Source organism: Hyperoodon ampullatus (genome assembly GCF_949752795.1).
Source record: "Hyperoodon ampullatus genome assembly, chromosome: 18".
Taxonomy (NCBI): Eukaryota; Metazoa; Chordata; class Mammalia; order Artiodactyla; family Ziphiidae; genus Hyperoodon; species Hyperoodon ampullatus.
In genome coordinates, this window is record NC_136931.1 from 44,746,730 (window position 1) to 44,769,370 (window position 22,641).

General features: G+C 45.7%; 1 protein-coding gene across 1 annotated transcript in view; it reads right to left on the reverse strand.

The window, feature by feature from the left end:
- The window catches only part of ANKRD27 (ankyrin repeat domain 27), a gene marked incomplete at its 3' end in the record, with an annotated part of 51,175 nt that extends 30,954 nt beyond the window's left edge, over nt 1–20,221 (reverse strand). Inside the window, exons 1-9 of the mRNA XM_079723187.1 lie at nt 20,105–20,221; nt 5,370–5,480; nt 3,316–3,472; nt 2,431–2,585; nt 1,944–2,003; nt 1,404–1,457; nt 1,232–1,297; nt 1,068–1,144; nt 125–246 (exon numbers count right to left, since the gene is read on the reverse strand). Coding sequence (XP_079579313.1) covers nt 125–246; nt 1,068–1,144; nt 1,232–1,297; nt 1,404–1,457; nt 1,944–2,003; nt 2,431–2,585; nt 3,316–3,472; nt 5,370–5,480; nt 20,105–20,206 — 904 coding nt within the window. The 5' untranslated portion in view covers nt 20,207–20,221. The remainder of the gene's footprint in view (nt 1–124; nt 247–1,067; nt 1,145–1,231; nt 1,298–1,403; nt 1,458–1,943; nt 2,004–2,430; nt 2,586–3,315; nt 3,473–5,369; nt 5,481–20,104) is intronic.
- Between the last annotated feature and the right edge of the window lie 2,420 nt (nt 20,222–22,641).

Genomic DNA, 22,641 nt, shown 5'->3' on the forward strand with positions numbered 1-22,641 from the left:
AGAAATGCTCTGCTGCACATCCACCCATCTCTATGACCCTTTAAGATGGCACTGCTTCTCAACAGATGTTTGCAGCTGGATGTATGCAGCCACCCCACTGCAGGCCCCTTCCCCGAGCACACACCTCTCTGGCTGGGAGACTGGGTGATCAGCTGTACCACCTTCCGCAAACAAGCCAGCTTCTGCTGTGGGGACGTGCACCTGTTCAGCTGAGTCAGCTCCCTCTTGGCACGAGGTATGTTGAAGCTGCAAAATAATTTGGAAAGTGACCACATAAGACCACGGTGTGAGGGCCCTCCTTCTCGGATCTAATCCCATACCTCAGATTCACATTTCTTACAGCAAACCGTAAGTAAAGACAAACAAAACTAGGAACTCAGAAGTAATCTGACTCGGGTCACTGGCAAAACCCAGCAGCTTTCAAGGTGCCAATCAAGCTGCCAGGTGATGTAGCTGCACCAGAAAATTAGGAAAAAAAATCAGCAAGCCTTAGTCCCAGAGTGAAACAGGCCAATGGGCCGGGGCGGGGGGGAGTTTAGATTTTTTTTTTTTTTTTTTTTTTTTTAACTTTTTGGCTGAGCTGCGTGGCATGCGGGATCTTAGTTCCCCAACCAGGGATCGAACCCGTGCCCCCTGCAGGGAAGCACGAAGTCTTAACTGCTGGACCACCAAGGAAGTCTCCAGACATTTTTGTAATAAAATGAAACTTAATCCAGAAGGAGATGCCCCTAAAGCAGGGGTCCCTCAGACTGGCAGGTGAGAAGAGACATCTGTGTGCAGGGCCTACCTGGGTGAGCTGCGTGCCTGCCCAGAGACCAGCTGTGTATGACCCCGCCCCTTCTGGCTCCCACTCACCGGATGCTGGCAGACGGGTGCAGGAGCAGGCCAGCTCCGAAACAGGCACCTGCCAACCTCAACACCTTTATCTTTGGTCACAAATAACTGCCCTGCTCCAGGGTCTGAACCATGTCAAATCAGTGCCGCCACTGCTGCTTCAGCGGGGGTGGGGAATGGCAAACGGTACCCCAGCCCCTTGAGGACATGGCCACAGCAGCGCAAACCCTTACCTGAACTCAGGTTTCACACCAATATCCTTCTGCTGAAGATCTTGAAGGCTCCTTGTGATTTTGTTAAAGGCGGCATCCTAACAAGAGATTTTAATGAAGCTTCAACTGTCTTAAAAGGCTTAGAACAGGGCTTCCATCCTGGATGATGATGATGGAGAACCTACCTCACTTGCCTCCATGGTCCCCACATATTTAAAGATCAGGTCGTAAATATCGTGCTGGACGTACATCTGTGAAATCAACGGGACCCAGTTCAAGGCATGTGAGTGGGGGGTGGGCAACAAAGGAGGCCCCGGCACTGCCGTCTTCTCTCCCCTCGCTGCCCTGGCCCCTTACCTCTACAGCCTGCTTCATCAGGTTCATCTGGGCCTCCTGCTTGGCGAGCACTTTCTGGAGGACAAGACGAGTACAGTTACAGAGCATGGACTAGCATGTGGGCAAACTGTAAGTCTCTCTCTCTTCTTTTTTTTGTTTTCTTTTTGGTTTATTTAGTTGATTCACAATGTTGTGTTAATTTCTACTGCACAGCACAGTGATTCAGTTATACATATATATACCTTCTTTTTTTAATATTCTTTTCCATTATGGTTTATCACAGGATGTTGAATATAGTTCCCTGTGCTGTACAGTAGGACCCTGTGGTTTGTCCATCCTGTATATAATAGTTTACATCTGCTAACCCCAAACTTCCACTCCATCCCTCCTCCAACCCTCTCCTCCTCGGCAACCACCAGTCTGTTCTCTCTGTCCGTAAGTCTGTTTCTGTTTCGTAGATAGGTTCACTTGTGGCATATTTTAGATTCCACGCATAAGTGATACATGCTATTTGTCTCCCTCTTTCTGGCAAGTATCTCTTTTGAACGCCGTGCTGCTTACCAGGTGGGAGTCCCTCAGCAGCTGTTGGAGGCATCTGGTGTAGAGAGCATTCACGGAGTCCTGTGCAACACAGAGCAGAGAGGTCACCCTCGTGATCTGAGGCCACGACACAAAACCCGGGACATGTAACGTGCCCTGGGGCAAAGAGAATGGATTTCCTGGGTGACAAGCTCTAAATCCTAAAGTCAGCTTATCAAATCAAGTGTGTGATTTGTTTTTCCACTTTTTTTAGGTACAAGCATTAAAAGTAGGAAAAAAACTCCCCTTAGGGTTAACATAGATGATAACAATATTCATTTTTATACTTCTCTGTGATCTTCAAGTTTTCTACAGTGGTCTGTACTACTTTGATAGGTAAAAAGAAACATTTAAACAAAACTTCCAACGATGGAGGCAGCAAAGTTACAGAGTGAACCGAGAGGGATCCTGGTGCTCTGAACTGGCCTGAGACAAGGCACGCCTAGCAAAGCAAGACACGGCCACTGACTATGTGATGACGGAGGCTCTTTCTTTCACACTCTCTGAACGTTCGCTGGAAAGAGGCGATGTTCCTGTCAAATCGCTCTGCATGTCTTCCCAAAAACTCTCTCACGTCTTCGATGGTTTTCAGGGAAAAGGGATCTGAGGGTGTTGAAGGCTCTTCTGAAAAAAGGACAGAGGGTCAGGCTGGCCGAAGGCTTCACTGTTTCCTAACAGGGCAAGTCCCACAACCCTAACCCTGCTCCTCCAGGATCTGACGCTCCACCTTCCACAGGAGGAGAGGGATGACCTTATTTCAAGATATCGCCCAAAAGCAGCCCAGTTGGGGGTCCAGAGAGCCTGGTCCTCTTGAAGCCCTTTCCTGGGACCACACCTGAATTATCTGGGACCCTAGGCATGACCTGTGAGGCCGTGGTGAGGAAGCCCTGATTCCTGACAATAAGAGCCTTGGATAGGAGCGTTTGGCACATTAATTGTTATCTCAGCTTCGTGGAGCACCAAAGAATTATTATCTATTAAAAATAATGAGATCTCAAAGAGGCACAGCAGTGGGGCTGGGTGGGTAATAATGCTGTAGGAGGTAGCCCTAAAGCCGAGGCCCAGAGACAAAGCCAGGGCTGCCACTTTGCACAACTCCAGGGGGCGACATTCCCACTAAGCTCTATGTGTGAAACATCCAACATGTGCAACCACACACGGCAGCCTAATCCACATCACCCTGGCTCAAGATGACTTTCTGATTAAGTTTTAGGGGGAATTATTGTAAACAGTTATGCAGGTTTCTAGTGGGCTCTTGAAATATTTTACAGGATGTTTACAACAGCTGTGTCGGGAGGAAGTTCAACAAGCACGTTTCTCCGAATCAGGAGAAAGGGGTTTTCTCCCAGAATACCTGAACTCTCTCTCTTTTCCAAAGGATGGGCTATGCACAGTATGCTGAAACTTTCTTCTTTTTCATTGTAGAATGTTTCTTCAAAGAGAATGGGCACTGAGAGAAGACAGGCGAAACCAGCTCCTAGTTTAATCCTGTTTCCTTGGATAAAGACATCCTGGAACAAGAGAGCCGTCACTGTACCAGCAGCCCGTGTGACTGCCGACCCCTCTCAGCCTGGTCCCCATCCGGCACTTCACCCCACCCGCCTGCCTCTGCTCCAGTGTGGGTTTGCGGGGGGCACCAACACTCTTCCAGCTTGCTTTTTGATACTAAAATGTTTTCTTCCCTCTTTGTTCACCCTGTCACTCCAGCTACACAGTACCCTGATCCTTTTCACATGTTGCAACCCAAAAGCACTGTACCCTCTGCAAAAGGAAAAAAGTAAGAAGGTTCCCCTCTCTGAATAAGAGATCAGAATGACCCGACGCTGCAACCCGGAAGCACCGAAGGATGCGCGCTGCATCCGCTCCGTGGCTCATCACTCTGGCCGTGGCCAAGGTGCCCGGGAAGACCAGCCACGATGAGCCCAGTGCCTCTGTTCTCTTGGTAGATTTGGGTACCGGGAAGAAAACAAGTAAACTGATGGGCAGCTGTGGTGAGCAGATCCCTGGCAGGAAAATAGCAGCATGCTTGGGAGCCACAGGGCTGCAGACCACCCCTCACCCCAGACTGGCGTACTGGTACCCACCCCTCCTCGACCCCCACCGCAGTGCCCATGGCCCCGGCTACACCAGTGTGGGCCCCCACTCCTGACTGTGGGTAGGCTGGGGACCACGGCCAGTCCTGACCAGGGATGGAACCTCCCCCTCTCGGAACCTATCTGCTTCTGCTTTAAAAAAATAAGAGAATGCCTACCCCAAAGTTTACATCAACAATGAGACAGACTGACGTCACGTGCCTCCTGACACGATGCACTGAGAGAGAGAAAACACCCTTCCGAGGAGGCGTTCCTACTGAAAAGGCATAACTGCGATCTAATCATGGGAAACATCAGAGAAACCCACACTGAGGGAGAGTCTACAAAGCAAGACAAAAATGTCAATGTCATGAAAGACACAGACTGAGGAACCGTTCCAAATGGAAGGAAACTACAAAGACTAACCACTGAATACACTGCATGATCCCAGACGTGATCCTGGATCTACAAAAATAGAACTTTTTTGCTGTAATAGGGTATTACAACTAGCAGAATTTGTTGAAGGACAGTATGCTGGGACTTCCCTGGTGGTCTAGTGGTTAAGACTCTGCACTTCCAATGCAGGGGGCGTGGGTTCAATCCTTGGTCAGGGACTAAGATCCCAGATGCCAGGGTGCGGCCAAAAAAACCAAAAAAGATAAAAAAAGGACAGTATGTTGGAGAAGCATGTTCTATCAATGCTAAATTTTCTGTGTGATCACTATGCTGTACTACATAGGAAATACACGCTGTTTTGAAGCAAAGGGACATGGTGTCTGCAACTCTTACTCTTTCTGAAAAAGTTGAGAAAAAGTAATAATGTGTGTGTGTAGACAGATAGAGAGATAGACAGATGGATAGATGGGGATAGGGGTGAGGAAATAAAACAGATGTGGCCAAAATGCTAACAGTTGACCAATCTGGGCAGAAAAGTATGTGAGAATTCTCTGTACCTTACTGAAACTTTCTATAGGTTTGAGATGATTTCAAAACAGAAAATTCTTAAAATTATAAATTCATCCCTGATCCCAAGGGCACTGGGGATAAACAGCTTGCTCTGACAGGGCCTCTCTGGGGAGGTGTCCCAGCCACTCCCCGACAGAAGACCCACGGGCTGAGGGAGAGATGCCCAGCCCCGCCTCACCTCCTGGCTGCAGCCAGGACCCTCCTCCCCACTGCCAGCTCCTCCGCCCTCAAAGGTAGCAGGGCTGCTGTGGTGTCAAAGCCATCATGTAACACAGACAGTGCAAGGGTGAGAAGCAGGATTCTCTCCCCTCCCCCACTCCCAAACACTGAGTGAGTGGCCCTGGTTGACCCACAAGAAACGAAAGAATACCTTTCCATTTAAGGTCTGAAAGTGTTCTTCCACTGGGATCAAAATATAGGACTCAAACTGACAAGTAGACTGAACACGGCCTGACAGGCTTCCTTTGCAGGGTACTAACACCTGGAAAAAAAAAAAATTAGGGTGAATACTCAACAGACGTGTCATTTACAACTTCAGCAGAACACGAGGCATCCAAAGATGCTCCAGCGGAACTGCCACGGGGACCTGCTGGCAGAGAGAACCTCTGGGGTCACTGGCCAAAGGGGCAGCAGCTGATCTGTTGTCACTGTGATGGAAGCTGAGGCCCCCACCCAGCCGAGGGAGGAAGCACATGCCTCTCCCATCCCAGGGCCTCAGACCATAGCGCTCACTCCCACCCTGCAGGGCCCTCCCTGCAGCTACCCCAGGGGCCCCCTCTGTCCTCAGCAGGCTCAGGAATGATTCCAGATGAAGAAACAATAGTTTGAAAGTACAGAAAAGTGAAACTAAAAAAACACACGGAATCCCACCACCTGAATGATAAATGCAGCACAATGAAGACCGTTTCCTTCCCATCTTCCTTCTATGCTTTTTTAAGCTGAACTGTGATCACAGTTTGTTTTACCAGCCACAGAAATACAGTTTCCTATTGCAGGCTGCCACCTCCACCAGAGATGTCTCAGGTGCCAGACTGTGTCTCTGGGGCAGGCTCAACCTGAAACGTGAATTTTGGTCCCACCGTGGCCACCATGCTGACCGGGCACCAGCTTCTTTGCTCAACACAGCAAAGGCAAGGAGCTGCCCTGGCAACCACACGTGGATCTGTGCTTGGCCCAGGGACTCACGTTTAAGAGGAATCTCTCAGATTCAAGTGCACCTGGAAGACGACGACCAAAGTGGTGAAGTCCCTCAGAGCCCCAGCTCCTAAAGCAGCCTGGCGCAAGGTAAGCAGCTTCTGCGCTATCCCCACTGTACAGATAAGGAAACTGAGGCTCAAGGAAGTTCAGCAACCTGTCCAGGGGCACGCAGCCAGTGAGTGACAGAGCCAGGACTCAACCTCCTGTTCCCCACCTCACCACAGCCCAGTCCTGTGGCCTCCTGGAGGCCAGTGCTGGGAGCAGGGAGCACAGCCCAGCATCTGCTGGAGTTTCCTCTGTGAAGACACCACGAAACTCTGGGGCCTTCAAGAGCAGTTGTCATTAGGAGCTTCCTCAGGCAGGTCAGAAAGAGCTTCTCTCCCCACGAGGGATAGGCCAATGGCTCACGGCAGAAAAGGGAGGCCCTCGTTGATGGAAGATCACAACTGTCTATGAAGTGGGCTTGCCTCTCTGCGAAAAATCAAGACTCAATCAGACCCAGAGCTAGACTTAACTACCAAGTTCAGGAACTGCAGAGACCAGAGGACCATGGTAAACACCACCACAGGACTGCAACCGGCAAAAGCCAGAAGGCAGGAAACTCTACAGGATGAATGACCTTGACACTTGAATTGTGAGAAAAGAAGGAAAATGAGGAAAGTGGGGCTTACAGTTAAAAACAGACTGTGGTGATGATTTCACAAGTCTACACACATGTCAAAATGGATCCAGTCTTACACACTGAGTAGGTACAGTTTAGTTGTTCTTTTCAAAGTTTAGCTCAAGAAAGTTAGGAGGAAAAGAGATTTAAAAGGCATACCAAGCAACAAGAATTTACTGTATAGCACAGGGAACTATATTCAATATCTTGTAATAACCTATAATGGAAAAGAATCTGAAAAAATATATATATACAGGGGCTTCCCTGGTGGCACAGTGGTTGACAGTCCGCCTGCCGATGCAGGGGACACGGGTTCGTGCCCCGGTCTGGGAGGATCCCACATGACGCGGAGCGGCTGGGCCCGTGAGCCATGGCCGCTGAGCCTGCGCGTCCGGAGCCTGTGCTCTGCAATGGGAGAGGCCACAACAGTGAGAGGCCCGCGTAACGCAAAAAAAAAAATATATATATATATATATATACATATATATATATATATAAAACAATCACTTTGCTATACACCTAAAACTAACATAATACTGTAAATCAACTATACTTAAATTTTTTTTAAAAAGTCCTATCAATCCAGAATAATGTGTGGATCACCTTTGGATTCTGATTTAAACAAACCAACTGGAAAACAAACAAACAAAAAATTATGAGACGATCTGGGAAATGTGAACAGTGACTAGACATTTGACAACAGTAAGGGGTTATTGAGGAATTTTTTAGCTGTGATAATGGTACGTGATTTTTTTTTAAGTCCTTATCATTTAAAACTCCATTCCTACATATTTACAGGTGAAATCACATGACTACCTTATATAATTTTCTGGAATTTGCTTCAAAGTGGTCCCCTGGCTAAGGGGAGAAGGCAGCAGGGATAGAAGTGAGATGTGCTGGCATCTGAGCCGGGCACTGTGGAAGCTGAGTGATGGGGGCGTGGGTGCACTGCATGATTTGTTCCACTTGTACATGTTTGAAATTAAACATAATAATTTTTTTTAATTTTCAGATAGCCAACTTTATTCAACTAATTATTAAAATTTGAGTTTGGTTTTTCTGTTTTTTCTTCATTCAATATTCATGACACTGGGCACTGTTGGAGATACAATGCTTTGTCCTCATGGACGTTACATTCTAAGTGGAGGATACAGGTTTCTGAATAATAAAACACATATTCCACATATCAGTAAGTTCTATGCAGAAAATAAAGCAGAATATCAGGACAGAGAATGACTGGAGTGGGGCAAGGGTTCGCTAACTCAGGTAGAGTGGTTAGGGAGGTCTCTGAGGAAGTAGCTTTTGAGCAAGGAATGGATGAAGGGAAGGAACCACCAGCTAAAGATCTAACGGAAGAACATTTTTGTCAGAAGAAAGCATGTGCAAAGGTCCTCAATGGGCTTGGTGGTAGCAGATGTGGAATGAGATATGGGGGAGAAAAACATAAAAATTTTAAATGTTAATGAAAGTGCAACTTAAAGAAAGAAACGGGAGGCCCTCAGGTATGAGCCAGAACTGAGAAACGGCCTCAAGGTTCCTAGGTGGCCTCAAGGCAGCCGTGAACACAGAAAGATCTTGGAAACCCGAGGGTTGGCCCCAGGCCAGGGGACAGCATGAACCAGGCCTAGGGGATGTTTACGCAGGCCAAGTGATTGCCCCGCTCCAGCTCAATGGATCAAAGAGTCACATAGTCCCATCTGAGGAAGGGCCTTCAGAGACACCCCACCCCTGTCCCCACCACACCTGTGACTGCATTCTGTGAGCCTGTTTACACACACCTTTTCCGCCTCCTTAGCATGAATAAGGCATGACCCGCTCCTGCTTCACTGAATCCCCAGCACCAAGCACACTGCTCACCATACGGTAGGTGCCAATAAATATCTGTTGAGTGCACTGGGGGCCTCCAATTTCAGGGACTCCCCCAAAGTTTTCAGGAAGACAATGCTGCCCGGGGCATTTCATTGCAAACGCAAGCCAGGGCTGGCTCTCTGTGGCCCCATCCATCTCCACCAGGATCCTGCTGAGACCGGGGTGAGGAAGCCAGCCACGGAGGAGTGGGGTGGAGCAGCTATGAAGCAGCCCTCCGGAGACAGGGCCAGGCTCTCGTGAGATGGAGGTTCAGACTATCTCTGGAACAGAGGTCATGGAGTTGGTTTTTGTTTGTTTGTTTGTTTGTTTGTCTGCGTTGGGTCTTGGTTGTTGCATGCAGGCTTTTTCTAGTTGCGGCGAGTGGGGGCTACTCTTCGTTGCAGTGTGTGGGCTTCTCATTGCGGTGGCTTCTCTTATTGCGGAGCACGGGCTTTAGGCATGCGAGCTTCAGTAGTTGTGGCTCACGGGCTCAGTAGTTGTGGCGCATGGGCTTAGTTGCTCCGCGGCATGTGGGATCTTCCCGGACCAGGGCTCGAACCCATGTCCCCCGCACTGCAGGCAGATTCTTAACCACTGCACCACCAGGGAAGTCCCGAGGTCATGGAGTTTTAACAGCCGGTGTGGAGGACACAAACTTTACAGTGACCAAGCAGACCATAACTTAGGGACCTACTCATTTCAGAGCTTAACAATAAAACTTTTTATTATAGCCCCTTTATAAAAATTTTTTAATAAGTAATCGTCATTAAATAAAAGAAAGAATACAGAGGCCGGAGGAAGATGGCGGAAGAGTAAGACGCGGAGATCACCTTCCTCCCCACAGATACATCAGAAATTCATCTACACGTGGAACAACTCCAACAGAACACCTACTGAACGCTGACAGAAGACCTCAGACCCCCCAAAAGGCAAGAAACTCCCCACATACCTGGGTAGGTCAAAAGAAAAAAAGAATAAACAGAGATAATAGGATATGGACGGGACCTGCACCAGTGGGAGGGAGCCGTGAAGGAGGGAAGGTTTCTACACACTACAAGCCCCTTCGAGGGCGGAGACTGCAGGTGGCGGAGGGGGAAAGCTTCGGAGTAGCGGAGGAGAGCACAGCAACAGGGGTGTGGAGGGCAAAGCAGAGAGATTTTGGCACAGAGGATCGGTGCCCTCGGGCACACACCAGCCCGAGAGGCTTGTCTGCTCGGCCGCCAGGGCGGGCGGGGCTGGGAGCTGAGGCTCGGGTATCGGCTTTCAGTCGGAGCGCAGGGAGAGGTCTGGGGCTGGCGGCAGGAAGAGACCCTGAAGGGGTTAGTGCCAGCCCGGAGGGAGTCCGGGGAAAGGGTCTGGAGCTACCGGAGAGGCAAGAGACTTTTTTCCCTTTTGTTGCCTGGTGCGCGAGGAGAGGGCATTCCCCTCCCTCCCCTCTGCCTGAGTGAGCCAGAGCCCCCGAATCAGCGGCTCCTTTAAACCAGTCCTGTCTGAGCGAAGAACGGACGCCCTCCGGCGACCTACGCGCAGAGGCGGGGCCAGGTCCAAGGCTGAGACCCGGGAGTTGTGAGAGCAGAGACAGGGAAATCTCTCTGTGCAGCCTCCGAGGCAGCGGATTAAAGCTCCACGGTCCATTTGATGTGCCCTGCGTCTGTGGAGTGCATGAATGGACAGCGAATCATCCCAAATTGAGGAAGTGGACTTTGAGGACAAGATTTAAGACTTTCCCCCCCTTTTTTCCTCTTTTTACAACGAATTATCTCAAATTAAGGAGGTGGACTTAGCAAGATTTCAGACTTTTCGCCCTTTTCCTCTTTTTACAACGAATTATCCCAAATCGAGGAGGTGGACTTGGAGAGCAAGATTTTTGATTTTTCCCCCTGCTCTCTTTTTGTGAATGTGTATGTGTAATCTTCTGTGTAAGATTCTCTCTGTATAGCTTTGCTTCCACCATATGTCCCAGGGTTCTATCGGTCCGTGTTTTTTTTCAATAATTACTTTTTAATCTTAATAACGCTACTATATTTCATACTTTATTCTATTTTACTTTACCTGCTCTTTCTTTTCTCCCTTCCCTTCCTCCCTCCCTCCCTCCGCTCCTCCTTTCCTTCTTTCTTTTTCTTTCCTCCATCCCTCCCACCCTTCTTCTTTCCACTTTCTTTTTCTTTCCTTCCTCCCTCCCTGCCTCCCGTCTTTCTTTCTTTCTTTCCTTCCTCCCTCCCTCCCTCCCTTCTTCCATTCACTCTCCCTTTTGCTTTCATTCCTCCCTCCCTCCCTCCTTTCTTGCCTTCTTTCTTTCCATCCTTCCTCCCTCCCTCCCTCCTTTCTTTCTTCCTTCCTTCCTTTCTTCCCTTCTTCCTTTCTTTCAATCTCTCTTTCTTCTACTAATTATTTCTTTCTACTTTTTCTCACTGTTATTCTGAGCCGGGTGGATGAAAGGCTCTTGGTGCTGCAGCCAGGAGTTAGTGCTGTGCCTCTGAAGTGGGAGAGCCAACTTCAGGACACGGGTCCACAAGAGAACTCCCAGCTCCACATAATATGAAGCAGCGAAAATCTCCCAGGGATCTCCATCTCAACACCAGCACCCAGCTTCAGTCAATGACCAGCAAGCTACAGTGCTGGTCACCCTATGCCAAGCAACTAGCAAGGCAGGAACACAACCCCACCCATTAGCAGAGAGGCTACCTAAAAACATAATAAGGCCACAGGCACCTCAAAACACACCACCAGACGTGGACCTGTCCACCAGAAAGACAAGATCGAGCCTCAACCACCAGAACACAGGCATTAGTCCCCCCCACCAGGAAGCCTACACAACCTACTGAAACAACCTTAGCCACGGGGGACAGACACCAAAAACAACGGGAACTACGAATCTGCAGCCTGCAAAAAGGAGACCCCAAACACAGTAACATAAGCAAAATGAGAAAGCAGAAAAACACACAGCAGGTGAAAGAGCAAGATAAAAACCTACCAGACCTAACAAATGAAGAGGTAATAGGCAGTCTACCTGAAAAAGAATTCAGAATAATGATAGTAAAGCTGATCCAAGATTCTATTTCCCAGATCCAAAATCTTGGAAATAGAATAGACAATATGCAAGAAACAGTTAACAAGGACCTAGAAGAACTAAAGATGAATCAAGCATCGATTAAAAACACAATAAATGAAATGAAAAATACTCTAGATGGGATCAATAGCAGAATAACTGAGGCAGAAGAACGGATAAGTGAGGTGGAAGATAAAATAGTGGAAATAACTGATGCAGAGCAAAATAAAGAAAAAAGAATGAAAAGAACAGAGGACAGTCTCAGAGACCTCTGGGACAACATTAAACACACCAACATTCGAATTATAGGGGTTCCAGAAGAAGAAGAGAAAAAGAAAGGGACTGAGAAAATATTTGAAGAGATTATAGTTGAAAACTTCCCTAATATGGGAAAGGAAATAGTTAATCAAGTCCAGGAGGCACAGAGAGTCCCATACAGAATAAATCCAAGAAGAAATACGCCAAGACACATATTAATCAAACTGTCAAAAATTAAACACAAAGAAATCATATGAAAAGCAGCAAGGGAAAAACAACAAATAACACACAAGGGAATCCCCATCAGGTTAACAGCTGATCTCTCAGCAGAAACTCTACAAGCCAGAAGGGAGTGGCAGGACATAATAAAAGTGATGAAGGAGAGAAACCGGCAACCAAGATTACTCTACCCAGCAAGGATCTCATTCAGATTTGATGGAGAAATTAAAACCTTTACAGACAAGCAAAAGCTGAGAGAGTTCAGCACCACCAAACCAGCTTTACAACAAATGCTAAAGGAACTTCTCTAGGCAAGAAACACAACAGAAGGACTATACCTACAATAACGAACCCAAAGCAATTAAGGAAATGGGAATAGGAACATACATATCAATAATTACCTTAAATGTAAATGGACTAAATGCTCCCACCAAAAGACACAGAGTGGCTGAATGGATACAAAAACAAGACCCATATATATGCTGTCTACAAGAGACCCACTTCAGACCTAGAGACACATACAGATTGAAAGTAAGGGGATGGAAAAAGATATTCCATGCAAATGGAAATCAAAAGAAAGCTGGAGTAGCAATTCTTATATCAGACAAAATAGACTTTAAAATAAAGACTATTAGAAGAGACCAAGAAGGACACTACATAACGATAAAGGGATCGATCCAAGAAGAAGATATAACAATTGTAAATATTTATGCACCCAACATAGGAGCACCTCAATACATAAGGCAAATACTAACAGCCATAAAAGGGGAAATCGACAGTAACACAATCATAGTAGGGGACTTTAACACCCCACTTTCACCAATGGACAGATCATCCAAAATGAAAACAAATAAGGAAACACAAGCTTTAAATGATACATTAAACAAGATGGACTTAATTGATATTTATAGGACATTCCATCCAAAAACAACAGAATACACATTTTTCTCAAGTGCTCATGGAACATTCTCCAGGATAGATCATATCTTGGGTCACAAATCAAGCCTTGGTAAATTTAAGAAAATTGAAATTGTATCAAGTATCTTTTCCGACCACAATGCTATGAGACTAGACATCAATTACAGGAAAAGATCTGTAAAAAATACAAACACATGGAGGCTAAACAATACACTACTCAATAACGAAGTGATCACTGAAGAAATCAAAGAGGAAATTAAGAAATACCTAGAAACAAATGACAATGGAGACACGACGACCCAAAACCTATGGGACGCTGCAAAAGCAGTTCTAAGGGGGAAGTTTATAGCAATACAATCCCACCTTAAGAAACAGGAAACATTTCGAGTAAACAACCTGACCCTGCACCTAAAGCAATTAGAGAAAGAAGAACAAAAAACCCCCAAAGTTAGCAGAAGGAAAGAAATCATAAAGATCAGATCAGAAATAAATTAAAAAGAAATGAAGGAAACGATAGCAAAGATCAACCAAACTAAAAGCTGGTTCTTTGAGAAGATAAACAAAATTGACAAACCATTAGCCAGACTCATCAAGAAAAGAAGGGAGAAGACTCAAATCAGTAGAATTAGAAATGAAAAAGGAGAAGTAACAACTGACACTGCAGAAATACAAAAGATCATGAGAGATTACTATAAGCAACTCTATGCCAATAAAATGGACAACCTGGAAGAAATGGACAAATTCTTAGAAATGCACAACCTACCAAGACTGACTCAGGAAGAAATAGAAAATATGAATAGACCAATCACAAGCACTGAAATTGAAACTGTGATTAAAAATCTTCCATCAAACAAAAGCCCAGGACCAGATGGCTTCACAGGCGAATTCTATCAAACATTTAGAGAAGAGCTAACACCCATCCTTCTCAAACTCTTCCAAACAATATCAGAGGAAGGAACACTCCCAAACTCATTCTACGAGGCCACCATCACCTTGATACCAAAACCAGACAAGGATGTCACAAAGAAAGAAAACTACAGGCCAATATCACTGATGAGCATAGATGCAAAAATCCTCAACAAAATACTAGCAAACAGAATGCAACAGCACATTAAAAGGATCATACACCATGATCAAGTGGGGTTTATTCCAGGAATGCAAGGATTCTTCAATATACGCAAATCAATCAATGTGATACACCATATTAACAAGTTGAAGGAGAAAAACCATATGATCATCTCAATAGATGCAGAGAAAGCTTTCGACAAAATTCAACACCCATTTATGATAAAAACCCTGCAGAAAGTAGGCATAGAGGGAACTTTCCTCAACATAATAAAGGCCATATATGACAAACCCACAGCCAACATTGTCCTCAATGGTGAAAAACTGAAACCATTTCCACTAAGATCAGGAACAAGACAAGGCTGCCCACTCTCACCACTCTTATTCAACATAGTTTTGGAAGTTTTAGCCACAGCAATCAGAGAAGAAAGGGAAATAAAAGGAATCCAAATTGGAAAAGAAGAAGTAAAGCTGTCACTGTTTGCAGATGACATGATACTATACATAGAGAATCCTAAAGATGCTACCGAAAAACTACTAGAGCTAATCAATGAATTTGGTAAAGTAGCAGGATACAAAATTAATGCACAGAAATCTCTGGCATTCCTGTACACTAATGATGAAAAATCTGAAAATGAAATCAAGAAAACACTCCCATTTACCATTGCAACAAAAAGAATAAAATATCTAGGAATAAACCTACCTAAGGAGACAAAAGACCTGTATGCAGAAAATTATAAGACACTGATGAAAGAAATTAAAGATGATACAAATAGATGGAGAGATATACCATGCTCCTGGATTGGAAGAATCAATATTGTGAAAATGACTCTACTACCCAAAGCAATCTACAGATTCAATGCAATCCCTATCAAACTACCACTGGCATTTTTCACAGAACTAGAACAAAAAATTTCAAAATTTGTTTGGAAAAACAAAAGACCCCGAATAGCCAAAGCAATCTTGAGAACGAAAAACGGAGCTGGAGGAATCAGGCTGCCTGACTTCAGACTATACTACAAAGCTACAGTAATTAAGACAGTGTGGTACTGGCATAAAAACAGAAAGCTAGATCAGTGGATCAGGATAGAAAGCCCAGAGTTAAACCCACGCACATATGGCCAACTTATCTTTGATAAAGGAGGCAGGAATGTACAGTGGAGAAAGGACAGCCTCTTCAATAAGTGGTGCTGGGAAAACTGGACAGGGACATGTAAAAGTATGAGATTAGATCATTCCCTAACACCATACACAAAAATAAGCTCAAAATGGATTAAAGACCTAAATGTAAGGCCAGAAACTATCAAACTCTTAGAGGAAAACATAGGTAGAACACTCTATGACATAAATCACAGCAAGATCCTTTTGGACCCACCTCCTAGAGAAATGGAACTAAAAACAAAGATAAACAAATGGGACCTAATGAAACTTCAAAGCTTTTGCACAGCAAAGGAAACCATAAACAAGACCAAAAGACAACCCTCAGAATGGGAGAAAATATTTGCAAATGAAGCAACTGACAAAGGATTAATCTCCAAAATTTATAAACAGCTCATGCAGCTCAATAGCAAAAAAACAAACAACCCAATCCAAAAATGGGCAGAAGACTTAAATAGGCATTTCTCCAAAGAAGATATACAGACTGCCAACAAACACATGAAAGAATGCTCAACATCATTAATCATTAGAGAAATGCAAATCAAAACTACAATGAGATATCATCTCACACCAGTCAGAATGGCCATCATCAAGAAATCTAGAAACAATAAATGCTGGAGAGGGTGTGGAGAAAAGGGAACACTCTTGCACTGCTGGTGGGAATGTGAATTGGTACAGCCACTATGGAGAACAGTATGGAGGTTCCTTAAAAAACTAAAAATAGAACTACCATATGACCCAGCAATCCCACTACTAGGCATATACCCTGAGAAAACCATAATTCAAAAAGAGACATGTACCAAAATGTTCATTGCAGCTCTATTCACAATAGCCCGGAGCTGGAAACAACCTAAGTGTCCATCATCGGATGAATGGATAAAGAAGATGTGGCACATATATACAATGGAATATTACTCAGCCATAAAAAGAAATGAAACTGAGCTATTTGTAATGAGGTGGATGGACCTAGAGTCTGTCATACAGAGTGAAGTAAGTCAGAAAGAGAAAGACAAATACCGTATGCTAACACATATATATGGAATTAAAAAAAAAAAAATGTCATGAAGAACCTAGGGGTAAAACGGGAATAAAGACACAGACCTACTTGAGAATGGACTTGAGGATATGGGGAGGGGGAAGGGTAAGCTGTGACAAAGGGAAAGAGAGGCATGGACATATATACACTACCAAACGTAAGGTAGATAGATAGTGGGAAGCAGCCGCAGAGCACAGGGAGATCAGCTCGGTGCTTTGTGACCGCCTGGAGGGGTGGGATGGGGAGGGTGGGAGGGAGGGAGATGCATGAGGGAAGGGATGTGGGAACAGATGTATATGTATGACTGATTCACTTTGTTATAAAGCAGAAACTAATAAAAAAAAAATTAAAATCTCCTTCAAACTTAAAAAAAAAAAGAATAAAAGCAAGAAGCAGCATTAGTCTTATCACCCCAGAGTGCCCTCCTGACTCCTCCCCAGGCTGGGTCAGCCACTCCACAGGAGCCCATGACCACTTCTGTTCTAATACTCATCCCTCTGTGCTGCAAATGGCCTGTTTCTGGGATTCCCTGAAGGCATGCTGTGTTCCTCATTCATCCGTGTAACCCTGCAAACCCAGCACAGTGCCTAGATGTTCAATGTCTGTCACCTGAATCTGTACTAAACAAATCCTGAGAACTGGAATATGGACCTCAGCACCCTGAGCTCAGCTGTATGGGTATTTACTGGAAAGTCAGTTCTCTGGAACGTGGAAGCCATTGCTGCTGGGTTCTCAGGCTAGCCCTCAGAAGCCTGCATACCCCATAATTAGAGGGCCACAATAAAAGGACCAAATTTAATCCCCTTTTGTCATTTTTGTTTTTCCTACAGGCAAATGGACCCACCCGCAGTCCACCAGGGAAACCTAGAGAACTTTCGCCAAAGCTCCATGGACAAGAGACCCAGGGGTACAGCAGGCCTGCCCAGCTGGCTCTGAAAAAGCCACAGTGCATAATAGCTGGATGGTTACAAGAACAGGCAAGCATGAGAAGCAGTGTGTGGGTGTCACAGGCCTCTGGGATTGGAATGGAGGGACGTTGAGAGAGGAGCCTCCACGGATCAGTCAGAGAGCGGACGGTGGAGGACATGGAGGCAGTCCCATCAAAGGCGGCCAAACCCGGGGAGGGGCTGGGGCAGGTGAGGAGCCCGCTAACCTCCACCCTCAGCCAGCGTGTGAGGGCGGGGCCCAAGCTCAGCTTGCAGGGGGAAGGGGGAAGGCGGTTAACCCTGGGGATACACACATTCAAAAGTCGTGACTTCACATTTTCAGAGCCCAGTAAAGGACTCTAATCCCCAGGGAAGATTCAGAGGCCGTCAAAGTTGGCCCAAAGGCCAAGCCCCATGGAAGGAAATTCAGCATTCACCTGCTGAGGCCACGTGGGTCCTTCAGCGGTGGCAGAAAGGATGAGCACTCTTCTAGAGGCCACTGGGATACTCTACTTTTTCATTCAACCAACGGACACGGAAGGAGCACTATGACAGATTAGACAGGGACGAGCTGGGGCTCCATCACACGGCCAACAGCTGGCAGGGGCTAGTCACCAACACCTGGCCAGGCTGAGCAGGATGGCGAGAGCTAGCTCCTTCCCACAGCTGACCTGTGCTGAGGAGTTGGCCTTGCTGATTCTCGAGTCCACCAAACGAGGCCAAGGAAGGCCCGAAATCTAGTGCTGCCCAATGTGGGCCCCAAGCAGCCCCTCATGGATCTCAGTGGGGGCTGCAGTAAGGGGCCTAGGGCCCACTGGAATGCAGGATGACACAGCTTAAGAAGCATCTCTCTGCAAATTTCCTGAGCTGTTTTGCAGATGTGAACCACGCCCCCCCACAAATGGAAGAACTACTAGAGGACCATGAGCACATAGCCCAGGCCTCCTGGAGCCTAAGGACTGATAACCCGTGACACCACCCTGCTGCCTCACCATCAGGCAATCAGAGAACTGTGTACAAGTTGATCATATACCATTCGACACCCCCCCACCACGCCCGCCTTTAAAAATGCTTTGCCAAAACCCTTCCGGGAGCTCGAGGCTTTTCAGCGTAGGAGCCACCTTGTCTCTTTGCGTGGCCTTGCAATAAACCTTCTTCTGCTCCAAAAAAAAAAAAAAAAAAAGAAGCATCTCTCATTCCTCAGTGTAACTGAAAGGAAGGTGACCAAAATGATTCAAAATTTTCTTTTGGCTAAAGTGAACTCAATTGGGTTTTCACTACTTGCAGCTGTAAAAGCACCTACTGGGCAACAGGAACCGTGCTATGGGCTGGCAACACAGTGATGAGCAAGACAGACAGGTCCCCCAGGGCTTCCTGAGAAAGAACAGCGGGGTCCGCAGTGTAGCATTTTAAAAAGAGAAAGTTACATATGATGACACACTCTTATCTAGACAATATTTTTTTTAAATATCATAGAACAAAGATGGGAAGGAAGTATTTCCCAAGCTGGATCAGGCCCTCCCAGTTAACATGATGGCTTGGCAGCCTCTACTCTTTCTCTGTGACACTTACCATAATTAGTCAATATGTACCCACAGTGTGACCATCTCTCCCACTAGAATTTCAGCTCCATGAGGGTAAAGATCATGATGCCTATTCATGGTTTTGGCTGAATCCCCACATCAAACATAGTGCCTTGCATACAGCAGCATGTAATTGCTACTGTGAAATGAATGGATGAGAGTGAATGCCTTTGGTGAGCTTTTTATTTTCTTCTTTGGAAACAGCTCTATTCTCTAATTTTTTTATAACGAAGTTTATAACTTCTAAAATCCAAAGTAAAAAAATTCTGGGAAAAAGATATTAATCACAAAACCAATCATAAAAACAAGAAGGGACTTGAAAAAAAATCAGGCTTCTGAGGGCAGAGAATTGGACTGGGTATGGGGAAAAGCCAGTTCCAAGCTTGCAGAGAAACCCGAGTTAACTGATTTCTCCATTGGTTCAAATCCTCAGCCGCCTGACACACCTAAGATCGTATCACATGGCAAGAGAAGCAGGAACACAAGTAGGAGAAGAAAAGAGGACAACGTAGGAAAAGAAGAGGGCCCAAGGCAGATGGGTGGCACAAAGGCACCCAGCTCGCTGTGTCCCACGGTGTGTAAGTAAGATGCCTGCCAAGTTCAACAGTCTGGGAACCAGAAAGACCTGCAGCACAGGGCCTGCCCTCCCTCCAGGCAGCAGACTATGGTTTCTCTCTTTTGTTCCTGTTCCCTGGCTGCTCCTGTAGGCTTCTGAGGTTGTGGCCTCTATTACAAAAGTTCTCTCGGTTCTTTCTCTTTAGGAAATGCCTTTGAAGGCGACGTACATGTGTGTGTACACACGTTCCCTTATCCTATGGGAGTGAGCGCCCATCTCACAGACGAGGAGGAATATGATTTCTGCCCTGGAGAAGCCCTCCTGGTCCCCATGAAAACAAGAGAAACAGAGGTGAATACCGTGAGACCAGTGACAACAGAGGCTGAGAGTTCAGAGAAAGGATTACACCCTGGGCTGGTGCAGTCCCAGGAGGCTGCCTGGAGGAAGCAGCTTGGGGCGGTCCCTCTCTGCTCATTCACATACCGAGCATGGCCTGGGGCTTGGTGCACTTAGCAGGCCTGTACCTGACTCCCTCTAAACTTAACTGAAGTCTACCATATTTGTGGCCTTGTCAGCACTGCTCGGTCCAAGCCTAGTGGAGAAGGACCACCCTCGGGATCAATGCACTTACAATGCCACGGGTTTGGGCCACCTTGTTGCACAAGTCAGGACGCCACTTTTGAAGAGCCAGATAGAAGGGATTTTTCAGGAGGTCCTCATCATACAGAGCCATATGGACTTCAGATGGGGCAAAAAGAGTCTCCTGGGACGAGAGAGGAAAAAGCAGTAAATGACCACTTTCAGAATGACCTAACACATAAAAGTCCTGATCTAACAATTTCTAAAAAGCATCCCTGACACATATTACTCTACACTACAGACCTAACACGCCATCAGGAAAGATGAAAGATAACCCACCAATTCCAAGATGAATTTTTTTTACAGGTTAAATGTATAAATTATGCTCAGAAAATCTACTTGACTCCAAATCACTGCAAAAGTAAAAAATGGCTGTTTTTAGAACATCATACATGACCCAAATTATAACATTTTAAAGATATGCATATGTTTTTAATGAAATATTTTTACCATACAGAAAAGTAGAGTAATAATGCTAACCTACCACCCAGAATTACCGAATCTTACCACTTGGCCATATTTGCCTCAGATTTTCTTTTTAGAAATAAAGTATATCAGAGTGGACTGGATCTCCCATGTGCCCCCCCATCCCATTCTCTCCTCCCCTTTCAGAGGCAACCACTATCTGAAGTGGTTTCTATATCCTTCTTGCTCATGTTTGTACTCCTTTTTAAACTCATGTATTCATAAATAATATAAAATCTTGTTTTTTAAAATATTTATTTTTTGGCTGTGTTGGGTCTTTGCTGCTGTGCACAGGCTTTCTCTAGTTGTGGCGAGTGGGGGCTACTCTTTGTTGCGGTGCACGGGCTTCGCATTGTGGTGGCTTCTCTTGTTGTGGAGCACGGGCTCTAAGTGTGCGGGCTTCAGTAGTTGTGGCACGCAGGCTCAGTAGTTGTGGCTTGCGGGCTCTAGAGCGCAGGCTAAGTAGTTGTGGCGCACGGGCTTAGTTGCTCCACGGCATGTGGGATCTTCCCGGACCAGGGCTCGAACCCATGTCCCCTGCATTGGCAGGCGGATTCTTAACCACTGCGCCACCAGAGAAGTCCTAAAGTCTTGTTTTAAGGGCTCCAAAATCTACATAAATGTTATCACACTATAAGTAGTTTGGAACATACGCTTTTCAATCACCATTATGTTTTCAAGTTCTAGCCGTGCTGATCCATACAGCTCCCATTCATTCACTAATTTCTGCTGTACAGTATTAAGTGAACATGACACAATTTATTTATCTAATATCCTATACTTAAGTTGCTTCTACATTTTCAGAATTAAAAACAATGCTAAAATGAACGCTCTTATACCCGTATGTGTTCCTGGAGCACATATCCAGGAATGTTGCTAGGAGACACTGTGGCATGCATCCACCTGCACCTTCCCCACATGCTGCCAACGCTGGACCACTTCCAACCTCCATGCAAAGTCCATGAGCATTTCCCTTCTTCATGTCACATGCTAGCCAACGCTTCTTAGTAACGTCAGGCTAGCTCATTTCTGCCAGTCTGAGTATACAGTAGTATTTCACTGTTTCTAATTTTCATTTCTCTAATGAAGTGGAACATCATTTCCTTACATTCTATAAATTACCTTATCATGTCTTTTGACCACTCTTCTAATGGGTTCTTAGCCTTTTTCTTATGATTGGTAGTTCTTTATATATCTGGACACCAAAAGATGTTGCAAATATCTTCTCCCAATCTGTGACTTGTTTCTTCATTTTTCCAACTGGGTGTTTTCAGAAATAAAATGCTTGATTTTTTTTTAACATCTTTATTGGAGTATAATTGCTCTACATTGTTGTGTTAGTTTCTGCTGTGTAACAAAGTGAATCAGCTATACATATACATATATCCCCATATCCCCTCCCTCTTGCGTCTCCCTCCCAGCCCTCTAGGTGGTCACAAAGCAGCGAGCTGATCTCCCTGTGCTATGTGGCTGCTTCCCACTAGCTATCTATTTTACATCTGGTAGTGTATACATGTCAATGCCACTCTCTCAAAAAGTGCTTGATTTTAATGTGATTGAACTTGTCCGTCTTTGCCTTTACTGGCCAGTGCTTTTGGGATCTAAGGAAAGCCTATCATCTTGGCATGCCCCTTTGTAAACTGACTTCACCATTCCCCCTCTGAGAAGGTGGAATCTATTTCCCCACCCCTTGAATTTAACCCATCCCTGTGATTTGCTTTAACTAACCAACAGACAGAATTGATGCTCTGTGATTTCTGAGTATCAACCTCAAGAGGCCTTGCAAATTTCACTCTCGTTCGTTCGGCACCCTGAGACCACCATGCAATGCAGAAGCCTATGGGATGAAAACCCATGTGGGGAGAGAGAGGCCCAGGTAGTCCAGTGAGGACAGCCAACCCACCAGCTGAATGCAACCACATGAGTGAGCCCAGGTGAGACTAGCAGAAGAACCACCTTGCCAGCCCACAGATTAATAGGACATAATAAATTGTAGCAGTTTTAAGTCACTAATTTGGGGGCTGGTTGGTTACGCAGCAAAGGCTACCTGAAACCACATCCTTT